General features: G+C 43.3%; 2 protein-coding genes across 3 annotated transcripts in view; one reads left to right on the plus strand and one right to left on the minus strand.

Moving 5' to 3' along the window:
• kmt2bb (lysine (K)-specific methyltransferase 2Bb) overlaps positions 1–10,916 on the plus strand; it is an 86,638-nt gene extending 75,722 nt beyond the window's left edge. For both annotated transcript variants that reach the window (XM_045701009.2, XM_014156395.3), the window contains exons 31-34: positions 5,000–5,107; positions 5,635–5,718; positions 7,778–7,907; positions 8,093–10,916. In XM_045701009.2, coding sequence (XP_045556965.2) covers positions 5,000–5,107; positions 5,635–5,718; positions 7,778–7,907; positions 8,093–8,368 — 598 coding nt within the window. In that variant the 3' untranslated portion in view covers positions 8,369–10,916. The remainder of the gene's footprint in view (positions 1–4,999; positions 5,108–5,634; positions 5,719–7,777; positions 7,908–8,092) is intronic.
• Positions 10,917–11,265: 349 nt separating this feature from the next.
• LOC106578310 (uncharacterized) lies at positions 11,266–15,407 on the minus strand. Its single transcript, XM_082961429.1, has 5 exons — positions 14,985–15,407; positions 14,610–14,718; positions 14,340–14,441; positions 14,053–14,178; positions 11,266–13,234 (listed from the first exon to the last, which is right to left on the minus strand). The coding sequence occupies exons 1-5, from the start codon at positions 15,030–15,032 to the stop codon at positions 12,909–12,911; spliced, it is 711 nt and encodes a 236-aa protein (XP_082817555.1). The 5' UTR covers positions 15,033–15,407; the 3' UTR covers positions 11,266–12,908.
• Between the last annotated feature and the right edge of the window lie 2,776 nt (positions 15,408–18,183).

Below are 18,183 nucleotides of genomic sequence, written 5' to 3' on the forward strand. Positions count from 1 at the left end.
GTCACAAAAAACAAAACCACAGCTAAATGCAGCACTAACCTTTGATCTTCATCAGATGACAACCCTAGGACATTATGTTATACAATACATGCATGTTTTGTTCAATCAAGTTCATATTTATATCAAAAACCAGCTTTTTACATTAGCATGTGACGTTCAGAACTAGCATTCCCACCGAACACTTCCGGTGAATTTACTAAATTACTCACGATAAACGTTCACAAAAAACATTTATTTTAAGAATTATAGATACAGAACTCCTTTGTGCAATCGAGGTGTCCGATTTTAAAATAGCTTTTTGGTGAAAGCACATTTTGCAATATTCTGAGTACATAGCCCGGCATCACAGGGCTAGCTATTTAGACACCCAGCAAGTTTAGCCTTCACCAAACTCCGATTTACTACTAGAAAAGTTTGATTACCTTTGGTGTTCTTCGTCAGAATGCACTCCCAGGACTGCTACTTCAATAACAAATGTTGGTTTGGTTCAAAATAATCCATTGTTATATCCAAATAGCGGCGTTTTGTTCGTGCGTTCAAGACACTATCCAAGGGTGACGAAGGGTCACGCGCACGACACATTTCGTGACAAAACATTTCTAAATATTCCATTACCGTATTTCGAAGCATGTCAACCGCTGTTTAAAATCAATTTTTATGCAATTTTTCTCGTAAAAAAGCGATAATATTCCGACCGGGAGTGGTGGTTTTCGTTCAAAGATAAAACATGGAGTCAACTCGTGCACGAGCCTGAGTCTCACAGTACTGTGACCAGCCACTATCCAAACGCGCTAATGTTTTTCAGCCAGAGCCTGCAAAGCCACGATTCAGCTTTTTGCCGCCTTCTGAGAGACCATGGGAGCCGTAGGAAGTGTCACGTAACAGCAGAGATCCCCTGTATTGGATAGAGCTAATCAAGAAGGCCAAGAAATTGTCAGACAGGGCACTTCCTGCATGGAATCTTCTCAGGTTTTGGCCTGCCAAATGAGTTCTGTTATACTCAGACACCATTCAAACAGTTTTAGAAACTTTGGAGTGTTTTCTATCCAAAGCTAATAATTATATGCATATTCTAGTTTCTGGGCAGGAGTAATAATCAGATTAAATCGGGTACGTTTTTTATCCGGCCGTGAAAATACTGCCCCCTAACCATAACAGGTTAACTACATCTCCACCCCTCAACCAGTATTCTACAAGAGCACAGACACATGGGACAACAGACACACTGGTCTCAACATTGCATATGAGCTGAAGGCAGTCATCAATGACCTTGGACCACAGAAGGTATTTGCACCTGTGACAGACAATGCTGCAAACATGAAGGCTGCTTGGTCTAAAGTGGAGGAGTCTTACCCTCACATCACACCCATAGGCTGTGCTGCTCATGCTTTGAATCTGCTCCTCAATGACATCATGGCACTGAAAACAATGGATACACTCTACAAGAGAGCCAAGGAAATGGTTAGGTATGTGAAGGGTCATCAAGTTATAGCAGCAATCTACCTCAACAAGCAAAGTGAGAAGAATAAGAGCACCACATCGAAGCTGCCCAGCAACACCCGTTGGGATGGTGGTGTTGTCATATTTGACAGTCTCCTGGAGGGGAAGGAGTCTCTCCAAGAAATGGCCATATGGACAGCCCCATCAAGAGGATCCTCCTGGATGATGTATGCAAAAAAACATCAAACAAGTTCTCATTTACATCTGCGACCTGGCCAAGATAAAGCAAAGCAGTGCGACACAAACAACACAGAGTTACACATGGGATAAACAAACCTACTGTCAACACAATAGAAACATCTATATACAGTGTGTGCAAATGTAGTAAGATTAGTGAGGTAAAGCAATAAATGGGTCAAAGTGGTGAAATAAAGAAGGCTGCACAGTATTGTCTTTTATCGATGACGGTTACATCGTTTAGGACCTTGAGCATTGTTGAGGTGCATCCATGATCAGCTCGGAAACCAGATTGCATAGCGGAGAAGGTACGGTGGGATTCAAAATGGTCGGTGATCTATTTGTTAACTTGGCTTTCGAAGACTTTAGAAAGGCAGGGTAGGATAGATATAGGCCTGTAACTGTTTGTATTTAGTTCTACAGTGTCTCCCCCTTTGAAGAGGGGGATGACCGCGGCAGCTTTCAACTTTAGGGATCTCAGACGATACGAAAGAGAGGTGTAATAGGGGTTGCAACAATTGCGGCGGATAATTTTAGAAGGAGAGGGTCCAGATTGTATAGCCCAGCTGATCTGTAGGGGTCCAAATCTTGCATCGCTTTCAGAACATCAGCTATCTGAATTTGGGTTAAGGAGAAATGGGGGAGGCTTGGGCAAGTTGCTGTGGGGGGTGCAGAGCTGTTGACCGGGGTAGGAGTTGGCAGGTGGAAAGCATGGCCAGCCGTAGAAAAATGCTTATTGAAATTCTAGATTAACGTAGATTTATTGGTGGTGACAGTGTTTCCTAGCCTCAGTGCAGCTGGGAGGAGGTGCTCTTATTCTCCATGGACTTTAGTGTCCCAGAACTTTTTGGAGTTTGTGTTACAGGATGCAAATTTCTGTTTGAAAAAGCTAGCCTTTGCTTTCCTTAACTGCCTGTGTATATTGGTTCCTAACTTCCTTGAAAAGTTGCGTATCACAAGGGCTATTTGATGCTAATGCAGCACGCCACAGGATGTTTTTGTGCTGGTCAAGGGCATTCAAGTCTGGAGTGAAGCAAGGGCTATATCTGTTCTTAGTTTTTTTAAAAATTAATGGGGCATGCTTATTTAAGATGGTGAGGAAAGCACTTTTAAAGAATAACCAGGCATCGTCTATTGACGGAATGAGGTCAATATCCTTCCAGGATACCCGGGCCAGGTCGATTAGAAAGGCCTGCTTGTTGAAGTGTTTTAGGGAGCGTTTGACAGTGGTGAGGGGTGGTCGTCTGACCGTGGACCCATTACGGACGCTGGCAATGAGGCAGTGATTGTTGAGATCCTGGTTGAAGACAGCAGAGGTGTATTTAGAGGGCAGGTTGTTCAGGATGATATATATGAGGGTGCCCGTGTTTACAGATTTAGGGTTGTACCTGGTAGGTGCCTTGATCATTTGTGTGAGATTGACGGCATCTACCTTAGATTGTAGGACGGCCGGTATGTTAAGCATATCCCAGTTTAGGTCACCTAACATTACGAACTCTGAAGATAAATGGGGGGCAATTCATTCACATGATGTCCAGGGCACAGCTGGGGGCTGAGGGGGGTCTTTAACAAGTGGCAACAGTGAGACTTATTTCTAGAAAGGTGGATTTTTAAAAGTAGAAGCTCGAACTGTTTGGGCACAGACCTAGATAGCATGACAGAACTCTGCAGACAGTGGATTGCAACTCCACTCCCTTTGGCAGTTCTATCTTGGCGGAAAATGTTGTAGTTGGGGATGGAAATTTCAGAATTTTTGGTGGCCTTCCTAAGCCAGGATTCAGACATGGCTAGGACATCAGGATGGTATTAATATTAATTTGCATATACACTACTGTTCAAAGTTTTGTGGTCACTTTGAAATGTCCTTGTTTTTGAAAGAAAAGCAAAAACAATTGGTCCATTAAAATAACATCAAATTGATCAGAAATACATTGTTAATGTTGTAAATGACTGTTGAATAGAAAGAGTGGGAGGCCCCAGTGCACAACTGAGCAAGAGGTCCTCTGCCTAGAAGGCCAGCATCCCGGAGTCGCCTCTTTACTGCTGACGTTGAGACTGGTGTTTTTCGGGTACCATTTATTGAAGCTGCCATTTGAGGACTTGTGAGGCGTCTGTTTCTCAAACTAGAGACACTAATGTACTTGTCCTCTTGCTCAGTTGTGCACCGGGGCCTCCCACTCCTCTTTCTTTTCTGGTTAGAGCCAGTTTGCGCTGTTCTGTGAAGGGAGTAGTACACAGCATTGTACCAGATCTTCAGTTTCTTGGCAATTTCTCGCATGGAATAGCCATCATTTCTCAGAACAAGAATAGATTGACGAGTGTCAGAAGGAAGTTCTTTGTTTCTGGCCATTTTGAGCCTGTAATCGAACCCACAAATGCTGACGCTCCAGATACTCAGCTAGTCCAAAGGCCAGTTGTATTGCTTCTTTAATCAGAACAACAGTTCTCAGCTGTGCTAACATAATTAATTGCAAAAGGGTTTTCTAATGATCAATTAGTCTTTTAAAATGATAAACTTGGATTAGCTAACACAACGTGCCATTGGAACACAGGAGTGATGGTTGCTGATAATGGGCCTCTTACGCCTATGTAGATATTCCATAAAAGATCAGCCATTTCCACCTACAATAGTCATTTACAACATATTAACAATGTCTACACTGTATTTCTAATCAATTTGATGTTATTTTAATGGACAAAAGCACATTTTTTCTTTAAAAAGCAAGGACATTTCTAAGTGACCCCAAACTTTTGAACGGTAGTGTATTTCCGTTAATAATCATATATTCCCGTTAATTCCCATGGAAAGTTTCCACTTCTGAATATTCCCCAAAATGTGCAACCCTAATCATTAGTCATAGTTTGGAAGAAGTTTAATAAATACAAATGTATTCATTTGGAAATTTCTGAGACTTGGTAAATCACCACAAGTGTAATGGTGGGAACCGGCATTATTTTGTCCTGACCTTGCAGTTGGTCAACCCATACCACTGTCTAGCAAATGTCTAGTGAATCTGGGTTTTCCCGTCTGTAGGTGGTTTTCAACTTCAGTGAAAGCTAGTCTCTCTGTGTGGAGTATTGGTGAAATGTCTGTTTTGAATGTAGACAGCTGTCAGGTTTGTCGGAACAAAGGATGTCTGTGGTTGTTGTGTTTCGATGTGAGTCATCTCCAACTCCACAGTCGGAGTAAGCTGGAAATAAGACCTGTATGATGTCCACATCCCAAATTCTACACCAGTGCTGGGCAAAAAATAACTATGATAAAGAAAGTCTGCATACTGTAAAATGTAACATAACGCCTTGTTCCTGTCTTCTCTTACAGGAAGTCCACCTTCGACATGTTCAACTTCCTGGCTTCCCAGCACCGCCAGCTCCCTGACATCAACCCCTACGATGAGGAGGAGGATGAAGTCCCACTCAAATCCACAAGGTCAGATTACAGAATGCTGGCCATCGCAAAGGAAGCTAGCTAAATGCTAACATCTTAAAAAAGGAAACTTTGGCTTAAATACTGCAGTAGCTAGTCCATGAAAGATCTTGTCTAGCGGAACATTCTTAGAACTTGTTGTACATGGCTGCAAATGTTGTTCCTTTGAAAAACAACTTTCACATCAACAAATGATCCATTTATAAGTTGGTAGACATATCAATGTATTCGTTCGGTCTGATGAGTAACAAAGGAGCCAGCTGTACAACTACAGGTTTACACAATCGTTTTCAAAGCTGTGACTAATTCACTATTGAAATGTTGTCCATTCCTGTATTTGTAACTCCCCTAAAGTGATCTTTGTGGTTGGACTAAACCATTCCGTCATTTCTGCAACTATTTCCCCCAAACAAGAAATGTTACAAATGTGTTCTACCCTCTTGTGTCTTAGAGTCTCTAGTGACTCTTTTCCAAGAGTTCAACGTGAAAGGTCAGAAGCTCATCTTCTCTGCTTATGCCTTTTCTCCTAGACGTGCCACTAGCTTGGAGCTCCCCATGGCCATGCGCTTTAGACATCTGGAGAGGACATCTAAGGAGGCTGTAGGCGTGTACAGGTCAGCACACATCTAGTCCTGGTCAAAGCCAATACTATGGACAGAGCCTGTGGCTATGATCATGATTCTGGGCTAAAGAGCTCATGCGTTTCTCAGTGGGGTGCAAACTGACCCCACAATAGGTCATTTGCAGTCTGTCTGGACAGGAAGCAGTCACTGTGGTTCTCTACAGCAGGTATTCCCAAACTGGGGTACGGGGGTACGCCAAATAAAAATGTGGTTCCCTTTTCTGCCCCACATTTTCAAACAGTCCATTTATATTTTTCAACGGGGCTATACATTTGGGTAAGGTTTTTTTGTCGCCTGAGTAGCCTCGTTTCACTGCCAAAAATAAAATGAAACCATCTAGTGTTCTGTAAAATAACACAATGTCAAATACAGGTAGCCTAGTGAAATGATTAACATCCAATCACATTAACCGTTACTTTCTCACGGGAATTCCACTAACGGTCCGTATGTAGCCAAACGTAGCTGCTGCTCATGTTGTTATCTGTACTGGTGGTGCAAAAGCCATGACAGGGAGACACAGTGGAGTGATAACACTCGTGCGAGCAGTTGCTCATTGCAGCGTCCACCGAGAGGCTCTTGCTGCCAAGGGAATGCCTGACAGCTTGAAGACGTTTTGGACACTACCGTGAAAACGGTGAACTTTGTTAAAGCAAGGCCCCTGAACTCTCGTGTATTTTCTGCACTATGCAATGATATGGGCAGCGACCAAGTAACACTTTTACAACATGCAGAAGTGCGCTGGTTATCAAGGGGGAAAGTATTGACACGAGCTTAATGTTTTCTTTACTGACCATAATTTTCACTTGTCTGACCGCTTGCATGATGACGAGTTTCGCACACGACTGGCCTATCTGGGAAATGTTTTTTCTCGCCTGAATCTAGGATTACAGGGACTCTCTGTGACTATATTCAATGTGCTGGACAAAATTGAGGCTATGATAAAGAAGTTGGAGCTCTTCTCTGTCTGCATTAACAAGGACAACACAAAGGTCTTTCCATCATTGTATGATTTTTTTTTTTGTGTGCGAATGAACTCAAGCTTATGGACAATGTCAAATGTGATATAGCGAAGCACCTGAGTGAGTTGGGTGTGCAATTACGAAGGTACTTTCCCGAAACGGATGACACAAATAACTGGATTTGTTATCCCTTTCATGCCCTGCCTCCAGTCTACTTACTGATATCTGAACAAGAGAAATCGAAATTGCAACAAGCGGTTCTGTGTAAATTGAATTTAATCAGAAGCCACTGCCAGATTTCTGGATTGGGCTGCGCTCAGAGTATCCTTCCTTGGCAAACCACGCTGTTAAGACACTGATGCCCTTTGCAACCACGTACCTATGTGAGAGTGGATTCTCGGCCCTCACTAGCATGAACTAAATACAGGCAGAGACTGGAAAATGATTTAAGACTGAGACTCTCCAATACAACCCAACATTGCAGAGTTATGTGCATCCTTTCAAGCACACCCTTCTCATTAACCTGTGGTGAGGTATTCACCATTTTTGATGAACAAATAAGGTTTTATATGCAAGATGGTTAAATAAAGAGAAATTATTGATTATTATTATTATTTGTGCCATGGTCCTATAAGAGCTCTTTGTCACTTACCACGAGCCGCGTTGTGACAAAAGCTCACACTGATTCTTATGTTTAAAAAATGTATCGTGTGTGTGTGTGTGTGTGTGTGTGTGGCAGGCTTACAATGATTGCAAAAAACAACATCTGAGAGTGCTCTGACCCTGATGCTAGCGAGGGTATGCAGCTGGAGGTTGAATGTTTGGAGGGGTACGGGACTATAGAAAGTTTGAGAACCACTGCTCTACAGCTATCACAGCAAACTAGGGACTGAGGCATGGTTTATATTTCCTGCTTCTCCCTTTCCTGCTATTCTGTTATTCTGCTGCAAAATGAGTAACATGAATTTCCATTGACTCAGGATCAAATAATAAAAATAATGTGATCCATTGCATCCTTTTAATAGCCAAGGAGATTAGCTATGGAAACTGTTGTTCATACTTGAACCTCTTCTGACATCTCTCTGGTGTAGGTCTGCTATCCACGGCCGAGGTCTGTTCTGCAAGAGGAACATCGATGCTCAGGAGATGGTCATCGAGTATGCCGGCATCGTCATTCGCTCAGTGCTCACAGACAAGCGAGAGAAGTATTACGATGGCAAGGTGAGATCAATCAGTCCAGAGTGTGTTTGAGACGACATAAGCCCTATGGTTTGTCCCAACGATCTTAGTTGGACTTTTTTTAAGTCCACTAATTGTGGGCTTGAATGAATAAATGTTATTGATACCAACATAGTTTAAGAAACACATATTAAGCCCCCTGTCTCTTTTCCCTCCTTCCTCCACAGGGTATCGGCTGCTACATGTTCCGTATCGATGACTTTGACGTGGTGGACGCCACCATGCATGGCAATGCGGCGCGCTTCATCAACCACTCGTGCGAGCCCAACTGCTACTCGCGCGTCATCAACGTGGAGGGTCAGAAGCACATCGTCATCTTCGCCCTGCGCAAGATCTACCGGGGCGAGGAGCTCACCTACGACTACAAGTTCCCCATCGAAGACCCAGCAAGCAAGCTCAACTGCAACTGCGGGGCCCGGAAATGCAGACGCTTCCTCAACTAGGGGCAGGAGGAGGATGTGGTACTGCCACAATCTCTGCAGGGGGAACAAGGCACTAGGGGAGGGGGTGAGAGCAGAGGCAACAGGGGAAGAGGTTAAAAGCCTTAAATTAAGGTTTTACTGGGTTGGGAGGAGAAAATACAGGAGAAGATGAGCCACTACGAAGAGACTGGGAGAGGAACCAGGGCCAGGAGATGGGGACCAAGAGGGAAGAGGAGCACCACACAGGGACATGCATCCATAAGCTCACATTGGCTCCTAACCGATATGCACTTGCCAGAGGTTGGGCAAGTTCGCCACAGGAGAGCGCGGAAGTAGCTACCGCTATAGCGTGTTTTTTTTTCTTGAGAACAGGAAACTGAACGCTGCAGACAACTTGTGGTTATGCTGGTTCTTTGTTGCATGAAGGTATTTTCCTTGACGCCATAACGTCAAGCACTTTCTGTTGAAATAATGGTGGACCAGAAAAGCTAGACTTGGAGAGATTCCTCATCTTTTTTTGTCGGGGGGGGGGGGGGGGGGGCAAGAGGAGAGTTTTAATTTCGACACCCATAATCATGTTGGTTCCATCCTCTCTAGTCGATCCCTTAGCTATATCTCTATCTTTACTTGATCCTTTAATCATTGTTTTATTTATTTGAAATTATATTTCAGTGCTCATCATGCGTCAGGTTGTACATATTTGCTTTCCGTTGACTGTTAAGAGAACCATGGTGCTAGATATGATGGGCCGTAGGCATTTTGGCTCCTAGGTCAGAGACCCTGCTAATAATACCTATTTTTCTATCCATTCTCCACTCCCCTCTCACACAGACCGGGGAAGGGACCTCCATTATGTTCAGTTAAACGGTTAGATAACGGTTAGTGTCACCCTTAAAGAGTTTGCTGCAGCTAAATCATATCTTTAAGAACTTTCCCTTCAACATTTTTGTATGTAGCAAACACTACCCAATCCAAGAGTGACGAGTTTAGCTGGAAACCTCAGTGCGTCTTTTTTTATTTTAAAATATATTTTGTTACTATCATGACAAATGCTGATTACCTTTTTGCAATAATATTAGGCCTACTTCTTTGCTACAGTTGCACATCTTTAGTGAACTAACAAAATCCAGACTCCATATTTCTCAACATTCAGTGGAGTTAACAAAGTACTGACTTCTCTCTGACATTCTCTGCAATCCACAAAGGGTGGAACACTGTCCATGTTACACCACTAAGAGATGTGTTATAAACTCTCTATATATATACCCGACTGTGTGGACTGACAGCACCCCTGTGCACTGGAGATCTCAAGCATAGCATTAGGCTAGTACTGTATGTTGCTCAGTAGGATGGCTTTAAGAGAGAATCAAATCTTGGTGTAAAACCCAGATAGGGAGAGAATGCACTCAGCACATTAACGTTTGCTGTCATACAACGCTGTCAGTCAGTTCAGTCAGACATATTAGGACATCAAATGTACACACGGTTGTTCACATCTTTACAATAAGAGATTGCTTGAGCTCTAGAATAGTTGTATTTATTCATGTTTCTGTTCAGATTTTGGACTGGTGAAACTAGCTGTGCTTTGTATAAATGGTGGTCTAGTGGAAAATCTTCCTCCCCTCGTTTCCTCTTTTTGTTTACTTTGTTACTTCTTTCTCTTATTTGAACCTTGATGTTTGAGGACAGTTGTGTATTACATTTCAGCCTTTACACAAGACATTGTTCTAAAGCACGTATTTTTGAATTGTTTTTGATTGTATTTCTTTGTTCTGGTAGAATTTTCATGGAGAAAGTACAGCAGGCCTTAGTATCGGCAGGGCTTATAACAGGAGGATATCAAGCATGCGAGTCCACGCTGTTCTTCCCATCTGCGTGCTACAGAGAACCTTTCAAGCTAGAGATAATAATCTAAAGGAAATGAGCACTGTCCTTTTGGAAATTATTACCCAGTAAGGAAAAGCTTAGGCCACCAGCCTGCGCGACCAATCGGTGAGATGGAGCCTGTATTCCCATGTGTCAATCATTTAACACCCTTAGTTTGCCAATAACAGGATGAATCTGTTTTTCAGGGTTACGGCTATCCTTAACCATGCTTCCTTTTCCGCTTAAAACCAGATGTGGGAACACCGCTCAGAGCAGAAAGTTTCTCTATGCCCACTCCACTCCCCAACCTCTTGCCAGGATTCTACCTCAGTTGTTCTGACAGAAAGAATACTAATGCAAAAAAGAGGATGATGACAATATAATAAGAGTAACTTGGTTTTAATGTCCTGCAGAGCTGGCATGTGTGTTCGATGAAACATGCAAAGCACTAGTTGGAAACCTGAAGTTACCATGACGATCTCTCCCAGAAATGGTTCAGAAAGCTGTATGTTCTATATGGTAGGGTTATTTTAAAGTATAACAAAGTGTTAAAGACGTGAACTTGTCTTTGTTACCTTGTACAAATAAACCCTGAGTTTGTAAATAATTGTATACATATTTCTAAACCCATTTAATTTTTCTATGCACTTTTTTTATTTATAATGTTATTTGCTTAATAAAGATGTTAAGATGTTTGAACAAATTGGACTTGATCATTTGAAAATTGAATTAAACGCTAATATGACATTTATATAACATGCAATGTATAAATACAGCAATATCATTGGTTGGTGATATTACGTTTGACATAAGATGATAATGATTGTGAGGGCCAGATTGGGAACTTAACACTTGTTCTGAGCACCTGAGATTTACTATGCCATCTGAAACACATCAAACCAGTTTCCTTGATCTTCTGATTTTGTGTGAGGATAATGTTCTATATACTGATCTTTACAGGAAACCTATTGATCGTAACAGTTTGAGGGCTGATAGCATTCACCCGCTTCCCATGAAATACAGTTTGCCCTACACCCAATTCTGTCGAATCAAAAACAATCAGATTGACAGAAATATGGCTGAGATGCAAAGAAAATTCAAGGAGAGGGGGTACAAAAATCCAAAACCATTTCTTACACAGGGACACTCAATCTTAAATGAATAATTGTTTATTTGTCAGCGTGCTGGAGAGGTTCCAACCAACTCAATGCACTATAGTACATGTCTGTCAGAAAAACTCTGCCGGGGCAGTCCCAACCGTTGTCTTATATACGGCTATACACAGACTAGTTATATTTGCATGATTTGGCATAATTCATTACTGTTTTGTTTCATAACATGACAGACCAACAACTCACGAGGCTTCTTTCTCTAAGCTGATACCTTGAAACTGAGATCTTTCGTTTGTTCTCAAAACACGGTCTGGGCCTACTGCCAAATTGCAGCTACTCATAGGTGTGATTTGTACAGTCAGCCACTTGCATGGCTGACTGTACAACACAGAAATAGGTGTATAGAACACAGAAATGAGATAAGAATGGCAGAAACATTAAAATGTCCTTTATCTCTTTCAAGGACAGTCTCACAAAAAGAAGCATTCTTGCATCCTCACTACCCCTCATTTAAAGTGCGCTGAACAAATTAAGGGAATCGTTCACAAACATTACCACATTCTACAATCCGATGACAGTATCGGTAATGTGTTTTCTGACCCTCCCTTGGTGGTATTTTCACGGGGCAGAAATCTCTGATCAGTTGGTAAACTGATTTACCACCCCAAAATACTCCTGCACAATGTCTATTTGCACCTCTACTGGATGGAAACTACAAGTGTAACAGCTGCGCTCAATACAATGTCACTTACAAATGTAGATCCTTTAAACACCCCCAAACAGGGAAACAGATCCCAATCAAAGGTGTTATCACATGCTCTACTAAGGCAGTTATTTATCATAGAACTTGTCCTTGTGGTAAAAATGAACACTCGATTTCGTCCCTACGTTATATCGGCATCAAACACGTCACCCTCCCTAGGAGAGGGGATGACCTCGACAATTTGTTAAAACGAGAGGCTGCCTGGATCTTTAATTTAAAGACCCTTGCTCCCCTCGGTCTCAACGTAGACTTTGATCTGAAGCCATTACTGTGATCTTGCTATTCATTATAAATGTTTGTAGGCCTATGTAGCAAAATGTTATCTATGATTGTATGCTATCCATTCATGTTTTTTGTATGTTCTATTTATATCTGAAAATGAACCAATGATATCAAGCCACACCCGGTCATGATTACAGACACCTGTGTGTGTCCTTTGACACAATATAAACTAGTCACCCCACAGTGTTTGTCATTATAACCTGATGAAGACAGCTTGTCTGTCAAAACGTTGGTTATTAGGTTAGTATATTCTTGCATCGGAGCTCCTAGAGTGTGCAGCTCTTCTTTTTCAGGACACCGGGGTTAACGTCCCTGCTTTAAGTGATAAGTGCCATGTTATCGCAGTTAATTATCTTACTTGATCCCTAATGCAAAAGAACAGTGTTCCCAATCACTGCCTTGGGGCTTTGGGGTCCCCAAGAAAAGCATGCCTCCTTCTGGCCCTCCTGTTATCTCAGTGCCTTGGCAGGGGGTAGAGACTTGCGGTTGTATCTGGATGGAGCCATCTCTTCCAGACCCAACACAGAACACACCCAGACTAGAACACCTTAAGCAAGCTGAGCTTGGTGAGCACCGCCACTGCGTCGTTCCGGTCCATCTCTCTCAGCAACCTGGCCAGGTGTCCTACAGTCCACTCTGGGTGCTTGGTGGTGACCCCCTCCAGCACGGCCCTCAAGGGGCTCTTGCTCTCCCTCAGGGAGTAGGTGTAGGTAATCCAGGTGGCGGGGAATGAGCAGCGAGATGCTAGGTGGCTGGTGTTCTTCACCCCACCAGGCCTCTCCGGGTCCAGCAGGATCACAAGCTCCTCTAGAACATCCAGGTTGTCCAGAACCGTCTGCAGTGGTGCAGACTGGAGGTCAGGACCTGGTGAGACGAGGGGAAATATCACTAAAGGTGAGTGACGTGTCTGTAATGCTGACTTGTGTCAATCCAGAGCCAAATGCGTAAATCAAGTATTAATGGGTCGTTCCACGAAATGAGTCCCTTTTCGGTAGTGTAACTGTGTGGTGAAAAGCCTGATTTCACCTCATTTTAACATTGTCATGAAGAGCATATGGTCAACTTAATCAAAAACACGATTTCCCATCTCAAGAGGTTAAATAAAATAATGACTATATTAAGTGCCAAATAAAGTAACAGGGTTGACTAACATGGTTGATGATTTTTGACAGGGTGAATGGAAGCTTGTGTGCAACCGGGAGGGGCAAATGAATGTAAATTGTTGGGTAACAGGCTTGACGTGTTCTGCTTGACCCACTCAGTTTTCCACCACAAAACACCAGAAAATTGACAGTAGAACCAGCTCACCTGCTTTTACACTATGATTTGACTATTAGATGTTCAATGTTTCTTTTGAAACAATTATTTAAAAAGGAACAGTTAAACGTCTTTTCAGTCTTCATTGAATTATCCGTGTGGTCTACATTAAAGGGCACTTCATTTAATATAACAGGCTTTTAAAATTAAATATGGGGCACAATTTCTACTTAAAATATAAAAGATACACAAAAGGGACCCATTTCGTTGAACCAGCCAAATGTCATTGGAGATTTGTGCTGAAATTCAAGTTGCGCGCTAAAGCCTTTTTGCAACTTATGGAAGAGTAGTGATGTAGAGGTACTAGTAATACCAATGAATAACAGACTGGTAGTAGGTCTTAGTAATAGCACTTGATAACTCACTCAAAATGTCCTCTAGGCTCCTGGTCTCTGACTGTAGCAGAGCAACATCTTCATTGACAGCTGCTGTTGTCTTACTGCTCCGTGACCGTTGGTGGGTATTTTCCTTATCTGTGTCAAACCACAACCCTTCAAACATAGGACAGGAAATAAGTGCTTTTTACACAGAGTAAGGTAAGTGGAAGAGTTAAAGCGGTTTTAAGCAAACGTGTCAAACCAGTTGGTCTGCGTTAATTAAGCATGACAGTTTGACATGTTTTAATCTCCCTAGTGCTCATCACCCTGCTCACCTCTGAAGCAAAAAGCTCTTGATCTTCTCCTTCTCTTCTTAATATAGATGAATAAGAGAAATGCAAGTGCAGAGAAAACCAAGATGACAGTAAGCACTATCCCTGAAAGAACACAGGAGTGTGACAATGAGCAGTTAGACATGTTCAGCAGTATCCTAACAAAGCAGTTTAGTCATCTTTTTGAATGGTGAAGGACTGGTATTATCAAACTCAGTACCTTTTAAATGACTTCTGAAATGGCTCATATTTGGGGCTTGGGTTGGAACTTACATGCAGTTGCAGAATAATCATGTAATCCTGGATCAATGTGTATGGCTGTGGTGGGACTTGATGTTGACACTTGGACCCTTATGGTTGTTGACCGTTGGACCTGTTGAGTCTGAAATTGATGTGAAGTCAACATTAACTCTGTTATTCCTGATTGAATAACTTTGGTTTGTTTGCTCAGTGCCCTATTGGGAAGACATTGACCAAAATCGAAAACATTTGTGAATAAATAGCCTCACTGTGACACTGTTATTGATGTAATTTAGGTCTATAGAAGAATAACAGCCATGATAAATTTGAGTGGTCTTCACAAAACTACCACATAAATGCTCTTAATTAAATAGCATCATCAGCTTCATCATCATAGATGAAACTCACCATGGTACTCAGGGCTCCTTTCCAACAGCCTGTCTGGTCCCTAGACATAGGGTTTACAGTGTTACTCAAACAGAGCACCCAGTTTCAGCACCAGATAGGAAAAGAAAGGATGGCCATTTGTTTTATATCAAGATTTGAAGCTATCCCAGAGAGAATTTGCGCTCACCTCGCTACGCAGCATTGCGTGTCTGTCGTTGTGTTGCATTCCGACAGCTTTTGATAATTTGGAGCGCAGCGAAGACAGGGATGGCATTTCACGAAGCTCCCGTTATTGAAGCTCTGGGCGGCACACGGTCGATACGGTGCTTCCGATCTTCCCCCATCATCATGCCTGCCACAGTTTGGACTAAATTCGTACCCTGAACGAAAATAAGATTTGTTTGTAGACCACAAGTGCGCGCTGTGCATGGAAAAAAACATAACGTAGCAACGTCGAAACTTGATTTAAAATAAAGACAATCGTTGCAGCATGTCGAGCTTACCTGGTCGAATCGGATGCTGTGAATGTTTATGACACGGCACACATGTTTTACTCAACTTATCCCAAAATGTATCCAAGTCATCAGAGCAATTCTCAGAATAGTGGCCCATTTCGTTGTAGAATAGAGTAGGCTACAGTGCTGTTTGCTAGTAAAATAAAACTTGTCGAAAGCAGGGTATCATCAAGCTGCCCACTCAAGAAAAACTAACCAGTGCCTGCAACCTGGTTCAGGTTATGAGTCAACCTACCAGGTTAGTTACAAACAGCACAGGAATTAAATCATCAACGTGTATTGATCACATCTTTACTAATACTGCAGAAATTTGCTTTAAAGCAGTATCCAAATCCATAGGATGTAGTGATCACAATATAATAGCCATATCTAGGAATACCAAAGGCTGGGCCTAATATAGTGTATGAGGTCATACAAGAAGTTGTGTAGTGATTCATATGTTGATGATGTAAAGAATATTTGCTGGTTTATGGTGTGTAATGAGGAGCAACCAGACGCTGCACTTGATACATTTATGAAATTGCTTGTTTCTAATAAGCACGCACCCATTAAGAAAATGACTGTAAAAACTGTCAAATCTCCTTGGATTGATGAGGAATTGAGAAATTGTATAATTGAGATGGATGAGGCAAAAGGTATGGCAAATAATTCTGGCAGCCCAAGTGATTGGCAAACACTACAAATTTACAAAATAATGTGACTAAACTAAATACAAATAAACTATGCTATGCTATGGTGCTATAAGCACCATAGATAAAAGCTGAACGAAACCCAAAGTGCAAAATAATAAAGTACTCAGGAAAATGTACTAGTGATTCCTCTCAGGAAAACAAGAAACATATACAAAGACAAACGACAGGGGGAATATATATATATATATTCCCCCTGTTGCTCACATGTAGTGGAGTACACCAAGATGTGGTCTATATATATATATAGATATAGTGGGGATTGGAACCAGGTGTGTGTAATGATGACAAGACAAGTCCGGGGTAAATGAGTGAAGGGCGTTTGCCAGCAGCAGGTTCGGCAGCAGCTAGAAAGCAGGCGACGCCGAACACCTGAGCTGGACAGAAGGGGGCACCAAAGTGAACGCTGGTGTGACAGTAACACACCCCCCCCAGGAGCTGCTCCAGCGGGGCGCCGCCGACCTTGGGGACGACCCCGGAGACGTGGTGCGGGTCGGTTGGGACAACGCCTGTGGAAGTCCCAAATGAGAGAACGGTCCAGTACGTCCCACGTGACAAAGTCCACGGAAAGATGGGACCAGGGTCATGGGGAACCCGGCAGCAGGTGGATTTTGCCATAGGGGAGGTGTCTCGGTGTCTTGCTCGGGTAAGGAGGTGGTGCACGAAGAGACGTATACCCGGACATCCTGGGCCAAGGTGGGTCACCAAAACTTGGTGGAGAGACAGTCGATAGTACGGGCTATACCCGGGTATCCCGACACAGGTGCTGTGTGTGCCAAGGCGAGGAGATGGTCCCGCACATCAGAGGTGACGTAGATATACGCCCCTCGGGACAGTGGGCAGGTGAGGACTCCTGTCGCAGGGCTCTATGGATGTCCGCGTCCACATTCCACACGACAGGAGCCACAATGTGGGACATGGGAATAATGGGTGTCGGCCTTGACATTCTTAGATCCTGGCGGGTTCAGCCTCTTCGCTGCTCGAATATACTCTAGGTTCCAGTGGTCCGTCCAAAAAAGGAATCGGTGTTGAGCACCCGCCAGCCAGTGCTGCTATGTTTTCAGCGCCTTCTTGACAACCAACAACTCACGATCCCCCACATCGTGGTTCCACTCCGCGGGAGACAGCTTCCGTGAGTAGAAGGCACACGGATGGAGTTAAGGCAGCGATCCAGTGCATTGGGAGAGAACAGCCTCTACTCCAACCTCGGAGACGTCCACCTCCACGACAAAGGGCAGAGACGGGTCAGGATGAGCCAGAACAGGTGCATTCGTAAAACGTTCCTTGAGCGCACGGGAAGCTTTGTTGGCCTCCTCAGTCCAGAGCAGCTGCCGAGGACCTCCCTTCAGGAGGGAGGTGAGAGGGGCCACCACTGTGTTGAAACCCCTAATGAAGTGCCTGAAATAGTTGGAAAAACCTAGGAAGCGCTGCACCGCCTTTATGTTGGATGGAACAGGCTACGACCATACTGCACTGACTCTATGCTCCATCTCCACTCCCGCGGTGCATATCCGATAGCCCAGGAAGGAGACCGCTTGTTGAAAGAACATTCACTTCTCCGCCTTTGGCGTACAGGTGATGCCCTATCAGCCTCTCCAAAACAGAGTTGACATGAGAGACATGTTGCTCACATGTAGTGGAGTACACCAAGATGTGGTCTATGTACACCACTACACAGCAAACCAACATGTTAATCGTTAATGAAGGATTTAAACACAGAGGGTGCATTTGTCAGGCCGTAGGGCATTACCCTGTATTCATAGTGCCTGGTGCTGAAGGCGGTCTTCCATTCGTCCCCCTCTTTGATGCGCACCAGGTTGTAGGCACTGCGTAAATCCAATTTGGTAAAGTGTTGAACACCGTGCATCTGTTTGATCACAGGGGGTATGAGAGGCAAGGGATAACTGAATTTAACTGTTGCCTTATTCAGTGTCCAGTAATCAATACAGGGGAGGAAACCTCCGTCCTTCTTCATGAAAAAGAAGCTGAAGGAGGCCGGAGAGGTGGACGGACGGA

This window comes from Salmo salar, chromosome 02, assembly GCF_965601325.2.
Source record: "Salmo salar chromosome 02, fSalSal1, whole genome shotgun sequence".
NCBI lineage: Eukaryota > Metazoa > Chordata > Actinopteri > Salmoniformes > Salmonidae > Salmo > Salmo salar.